At 31.7% G+C, this 7474-nt stretch overlaps 1 protein-coding gene across 1 annotated transcript; it reads left to right on the forward strand.

The window, feature by feature from the left end:
- The first annotated feature begins 1867 nt into the window (after positions 1-1867).
- Positions 1868-4867, forward strand: LOC17891790. The gene is made up of 10 exons (XM_006297779.2): positions 1868-2140; positions 2336-2489; positions 2824-2998; positions 3183-3298; positions 3402-3461; positions 3584-3722; positions 3825-3891; positions 4032-4103; positions 4204-4269; positions 4563-4867. The coding sequence occupies exons 1-10, from the start codon at positions 1934-1936 to the stop codon at positions 4701-4703; spliced, it is 1197 nt and encodes a 398-aa protein (XP_006297841.1). The 5' UTR covers positions 1868-1933; the 3' UTR covers positions 4704-4867.
- The last annotated feature ends 2607 nt before the right edge of the window (positions 4868-7474 follow it).

The following is a 7474-nucleotide window of genomic DNA, read 5'->3' on the forward strand; positions in this document are numbered from 1 at the left end:
CTTTTAATTATAATATTTTGAAACCTTTTAAAATTTTAAATATGCTCATATAACAATGGTTTTAATATTGGTCATACTAATAATGTTTTGAAATCATTTCCAAAATATTTAACCGAGTGTAGTTGAATATTTATTATATTTATTATAGGTGGTGGCTGCTTTGTAGCGCGGGTCCGAACATACTCATTGCAGTGTTCATATTCCTGATCAATCGGAATGTCTTTGGGTAATAATCTATAACTTGTCTCAATTTTAATTAATCCGTTTACCTAATTTGAGTACCATTCATAATTAACTATGGTGTTATGGTGGTTGTTTGTTGAATCAATAGATTATATGCTTTCAGCTTTTTGTTTTTTTTTGACTAATTGAAAAATTGGATTAAGGTTTCATACGTTAACCGATACCTTAAGCAGAATAATATATGTGAAGATAACAATAATAACAGTTAGCATGACCATTACATCGACTGTTAGATATTGTACTGTTGTGCAATCAATTATTGTGTAAATCTATTTTTTATTATGTTTTCTATTTACCTTCAAGATACATGTTCGCCCTTCTAACAACCGTATAAACTATTGACGACGTTGGATTTTCAAGTTCATCAAAAAGGTTAGTCTCTGGACATTATGAAATTGTTCAAATGAAAAAGGTGTATTGTTAGACAATACTTTTGATGATAATTATTAGAAACATGAAATTTCGCTTGCAAACATGGAAATAAGAAATAACAATAGAGATAATGAGTTTGATGTGTAACTTAAAAAAATGAAAACATCTCAATCTTCCAATGAGAAAACGGAAAAGCAGTTTTAAACTCATACTGTAAATCTGTTATGGTAGTATTAGTAGCCATTTTTCAATCGTAAAAAGAGTAGACAAAGAAGATGGTCGAATGTGTGGCAATTAAACAATGTCGACTAAGAATCTTTATATAGGCAAACAATTAGAAGCGTATAATATTAGGGCATATTCTTTCAATAAATATAGTTAGTAAGTGTGTAATATTTTCTTAACAAATATTCGATATGTTAAAGTATAATTAAGGATTGAGAAAACTTTATTTTCTTTTTGAAAATATATTTTCCGAGATTGCATTCTTACCCATTTAATTGTGATATCGTTATAAATAAAAATTTCTAATATGCAGGAACAATACATTAATGCTGAGGTTTTCGAATATTGTTTATTTTTTAAAGAAAACGATTATTTTACCAATGGGTAAGATCCGAAACTTTGTAAAACCCGATTTGTTGAGATCCAATTGCAAGATTTCGGGTAATATTTTTTAATGACCCGACCCGGAAATACAAATTGTACTCCTCTTTTACTAATATAGAGATATATTAAATTTTGACTCTATCATATACTTTAAAGTATTTTAGTTCCATGTTTATTGGGTTAAAGTGTAAATAATTTATTTGGCTTTTATTTTCTCTCTTAAATTCAGTTAGTTTTATTAAATTTTGATAAGTTATTTAAAATTTGATGCATTATTTTTATAGTAGACCTTTAAATATAGTTTTTGAAAAACTATTATGAACTTAAAAATTGATTTTTTTTATCGGTAAGTAAATCCCAAAAAACCCCGAAAAGCCCTGTAACCCTGTTAGGGCCGGGCCGAACGTTGAAATATAGGTTCGGAAATTTTTCGGACCGAACCGGATCAAACTCACATATATAAGGGCTTTACGGGTTTCGGGCCGGATTAGCCCGATTGACATGCCTAGGTACAACTACAAACTTCTGTTAATATTATTTACTGCCTAAAGTTATTTACCTAAATGACCCTTACATTTAACCCACAGATACAAGTCATTGCCGTTAACGTCGCTTCTAACGGCAAACGTGAAAAACAATCTATTCCGAAGCATCGTCATTTTTCTTCGTTATCTTTCCGTTTCGTCTGTTAGATTCTGTTTCCGTAACAATGGCTTCTTCGTCTCCGGAGACCAGAATCGCCGACGATCACCTCGCCCTTGAGCTTACCGTCCGCGATCTAGATTCTCCTGTATTAGACGCCGCCGCCTCCACCACCACCGTATCATCTTCCGACGAAATCATCCCTCTCCTGAATCAAAACCAAAGACCTAGAATCAACATCTTCTCCGCCTCATACACTCGACGCAAACCAAGAGTAAGTGCGAATCCTCTAGCTTTTGAATTGTTCTTTAGCTGATGATTCAACTCGAAATTGATTCGATCAGTTTGCGAGTGGCTTCAATTTCTACTAATCATGTTGTTGGATTTTAGATTTAGGTAATTGACAAGAACTAGGATCAGATTTTAGTATGAATTTGTTGGTTTTGATTTGGAATTGTGATGTGTGTAGGAGCAAGTGATTAAAGTGACTGAATCTGAGATATCACCTGTAACTCAATTTGCTTCATGGGTTTGGAGTGGGTCTCGTTACTCTGGTTTACTGTGTATGGCCTTTTCATCGGTACTGTATCTCATCATGGAGATAGTTTCAGATACTTTTTCTGGTCAGTACTTACTTTGGCTCTCTTATTGTATCTTGTGATCTCGTCCTTGTGGTTCAGTTTCATGGTTTTGTGTAAGATCATAAGTAGCTTTTATGAGAAGAATAGAAAATGTTGAAATTTATCTGCATCTTGTCCTTTGATCACATGGTGGGAGAATCTCTACTGGACCTGTTTAATAGCTTGTCTTTTCTAGTTGTAATGGAATCTTTGCGTAGATGAGTGCAAGTGTTTACGTCAATATGTGTCTTCCTTCAGCATTTTAGTGTTGCTTTGAGCTGGCATGTGTATATTGATAGTTTTTTTTTTTCTTTCTAATGTCCTTTGTTTATGACAGTTCAGCCAATTCCTTTGTTTGAGACCGCGTTCATGAGATGCACAATTATCTTGATACTATCGTACTTTTGGTTGAGAAGAACTGGACAACCAGTTTTTGGACCTGTGCATGCCAGGAAGCTTTTGGTTTCAAGAGCTCTTGTGGGTTACCTTTCATTGTTTAGTTTCATCTTTAGGTAATTACACCTCCGTACTCTGCTCCGTTTGTAGACCTGAACAGCCTGTTAAATTTATATTGAAAACTAATGCATCATTTGAAATGAAGTTGCTATTAGCAACAGTGTCCAAACCCCACTAATCGATTTTTCATTGGTAGCAGAGTAAGACTTCTAACACTTTTTTTAATATGGTCAACCACAGCATCCAAATGTTGCCCTTGTCCCAAGCTATAGTACTAAGCTTCTTGAATCCAGTTATGGCTTCCATTGCAGTACGTGTTGTTCTGCATGAGAAGTTGAAAATATCTGATATTGGAGGTGCAGAGCTTTTTCCCTTAGCTTTTAGCTCCTGAAATGCATTGTGAACGGACAACATAGCAAGTCCATTTTATGACTTCTCTTTGTTTTTGTTTTGGTCCAGGTCTTGCTTGCAGTTTCTTTGGTGTGCTTTTTATTTTTGGCCCAGCACTTAGTGTTCAAGGTACAGAAGTGAGTTAACAAAATAGTTCTCTATTTATTATTTATATAAAATTGCTCTCGGCTCTCCTTTATGCATGAGGAAAGGAAGACGTCATGCTAATTTCACTTCGTCTTTCTTGGCAGTTGGATCAGAAGGAAGGAATGAAAATCTGAAAGGAAACCATCATATTTATGCGTTCTTGTTGGGTTTATTTTCATCAATCACTGGAGGAATCACTTATTGTCTCATAAAGGCAGCTGCTAAAGCATCGGAACAGCCAGTGTGAGATTTAAGACTCAGATGTGTCATTAACAACATGTTTTGCTTCTGTAACGAAAATATTGAAGTTAGGAAGAAATCAGTAAATGGTGTGTATTTTTTCAGGCTTACCGTCCTCTCATTTGGTTTGGTAGCTTGCCCCGCTGCAGCCATTTGCATGCTTTCCTTCGAGGTATGTTTTGTAAATGTATAATTAGTGGTGGTTGAAACAGAATACAATCAATACATGATAAAGTTGTAGGAAACCAAGAAATGCATCAACTGATCTGTTTGTTGACCATTACTCAAAAACTCATGAATTTTCTCATACAGAACTTTGTGCTACCAGCGTTTGAGACACTCATTAGCATGATTATACTAGGGTTACTGGCATTTTGTGCAGAGGTGAGGCATTCAACCACATTCTGTTTATGAACAGTTTTGATGTTTTGTAGGCAATTCAAGTAATTAGATTACTGAGTAAGCTTTCTATTGTGTTTTTAAGGTACTTTTGGCACGTGGGCTTCAGCTTGAGAGAATCAGCAAAGCTGCAAACATATTGTACATTGAGGTATACTTCCACTTCCATGGAAATAGTTTCAGGGTTTAAATAAGTACCTCTAGTCTGGTTTTCAGTTTGGGTTTTTCTTTTTCGATTTTTGAAACATAAGTTGAATAGTGAATATCATTCGGTTTCGTTTTATTTGGTGGTGTCAGTATAAATCCGATAGTAGTGAACTTTTTCTTTCGAAGTTTAATCGGTTTATACATTTCGTTCGATTCGAATATGAAGTGAAATCGATTAATATCTATATGGTTCCCTTGTTTTGAAAGACTTTGTCCTTGATGTGTTTCTCGTATTAGGTGGTGTTATCGCAGTTATGGATAGTAAGCACGGGAAAAGCACAATCATCGAGTTTGTTTAGCCGGCTTCTCGGGTGTTTGCTCATTCTCGTTTCAGTGAGCTACACGGTTTACTTGGGACCTGCTAAAGATAATGAGTAACCCAATAGGCACATAGTAGCACTCTTCAATTCTTTAAAATTTGGATTTTTATAATTTTTGTTAAGCTTCTTGTTTGGTGTGCAATGTAAACCACCAGGCACCAACACCTCCCTAGTTCCCACATTTTTTGAGTATCAAATTTCATTGATTTTTGTTTTGCCAAATCCAGTATTAATGGTAAAGAAATAATAACTAGAAGCCATACAGTAAAAGACTAAACTATAGTATTGATTTCAATTAAAGACATTGGTTTTGTCTTTTACCTAATCAAAACCAATGTTTTGTCTAACGTAAGTAAGACAAGACAAGAAAACACTTTGGTCGTTTGTTTTGTTGATTAGTTTTGGAGAAAAATTGTCATCGATCATGAAAGTCTATTAATTTATAAAGATTTTAATTTATTGATAAATTAATTTATAGAGAGATTTTTCTAATTTAGAAAGTTTTTTCAAAAAAATATTTAAAACTAAATTCTAACATAAACTAATGTGTCTATTTCAGGCAACATGAGAATCCCAGAACCAGGAAAGTAAGAATGGGAGGTTTTCATATATACATATAATTTGTAAATTTTACCTAATTATTAGTTTATAATATTGATGGGATTATATATTTACAAAGGATTTTCAAAAAATTTATTATCTTATTATTTTATCGAAATGTATCTAAAATTACACTAGTTCCCACTTAGGACTGGAAAAAATTATTAATTTATCGAATATTAATTTATAGAGGTTATATTGTATATCTCTAACTTCAATATTAGCTACATAAATAAATAAACTAAACCCCATTAAGTTTTCTTTATAGTTGTTACTTAAAAACACTTTTATAACCAAGAGAATCGAATTTTATGATATCATTATTAATCTATCTCGAGTTTTACATGTGGCTAAGATTCCATATGGTAGTTGTACGAAAAAAAAGAATTGAATTAAAACTTAGTTGTATAGTGGTTTCCAATATAAAAGATGGGAAGCATCTATTCCCCTCTAAAAGACAACATTTGTCCGAATCTTCTCAATGCAAAAAAAGGACCGACGAGCTGGTAGACAAAAGTTGTTCTTCTTCTATCCTTAATACTATTTATATGTATATGATTAACTATACATATTAATTATTTCTATTTATAAATAAGGCTGATATAAAAGTTTTAAAGAAAGAAAACTGATATTTGAATGTGACATGTTTAAAAACTTTTCGTCTATTTTATCTTCGATTATTCTCTGTGTAATCGCTAGGTCCATTATATATGTTTTGATTATATGACTAATCCCCGTCTAACTCTTTTATCGGTTATTAAACATTTAGGTTGAGAATTTTATGATATTTTACAATAATTTATGTTGAAAGTTTTATGAAAATCATAAATTTGGCTTTAAAAATATGTTTTCATTTATTAACTATAATTTTAAAACCAATACTCCCTCTGTTTCATTATAAGTGATGTTTTAGCCAAAAAAATTTTGTTTCAGTATAAGTGATGTTTTCAATTTCCTATGCAAAAACTTAATGTATTTAATATTTTTTGACCAATTATATTTTACATCATATTTTCTTATTGGTTGAATTCATATTAGTTAATGATGTTGTTATGGAAAATTGGTAAGTTATATGTTTTATTATTTAGTGTGCCAAAACCTTAAACATCACTTATAATGAAACAGAGGGAGTATTATACTCTTGTATATATGTTATATTGTGTTTTTCCATAAACAGAAATCGAACTATACATATAATTAATACCATATATTTATTATATTTTTAATTTATTTTATTAAATAATCCTAAAACTAGTTTCCGATTAATCATCGTTTATCCCCGCTAGACGCTAGGTCCAATTCGACCGCCCGACTAGCACCTAACGATTTCTTAACTAAGGACCCTAACTATGTATTAATATATTGTTCTTCCCACTTCTTCACGTTAAATTTGTTTAATTAATGTGTATGACAGTATGATTATACTTTTTCTTATGTATGTTTCACATGCATGATTTTAATTCGTTTTTAAAATGATGTTTAAAATGTATAACACGAGGGGAAATGGTATGTTATTGTTGACGTGAGAGATATTAAGTTATATTTACATAATTTGTTGAGTTTAAACAACCCATTTAGTGTGTGGTGTTTCAAATGCCACGCATAATTATAGTTAAAACGAATTGTTTCAAAATGATTTATTCAACAAACCAAACGATGTTATTTATTCATGAGATTTTTCTCAACACGAGGTGGTTTATTCAACACGAAGTGACTCATGCATGTACTTATGAAGCTATTGTACATTTGTAAACGATTGTGAAAAAGAGATACGACATTGCATGTTGGAGTTACAACATAGCCTGGAAAGTATTGTTTGTGTGTGTACGTAAGTACCTAGCTACGTAACGTAATGATTCTCTTTTATAGTTTGTTCTCTTCTTCTAATATGATAAAACACTTGAACCGAAGTAGTCCAAGTGTGTCCAAATTAATGACACAACATGCATGTATTGTTTACACGAAAACGAGCTAAACCTTGAACTATATACAGTAAAACCTCTATAGATTAATATTTTATAAATTAATAAACACTATAAATTAATAAATTTTGCTGGTCCCAAGTCGGGCCGGTATAAAATTTGACCAAATTCGATAAGATAATAAAATAATACTTTTTTTGAAATTCCCATGTAAAATATAGTCCCAATAATATCATAAATTAATAATCACTATATATATATATATATATATATATATATATATATATATAGTATATATATATATATT

This window comes from Capsella rubella, unplaced genomic scaffold (genome assembly GCF_000375325.1).
Source record: "Capsella rubella cultivar Monte Gargano unplaced genomic scaffold, Caprub1_0 scaffold_3, whole genome shotgun sequence".
NCBI classification, from domain to species: domain Eukaryota; kingdom Viridiplantae; phylum Streptophyta; class Magnoliopsida; order Brassicales; family Brassicaceae; genus Capsella; species Capsella rubella.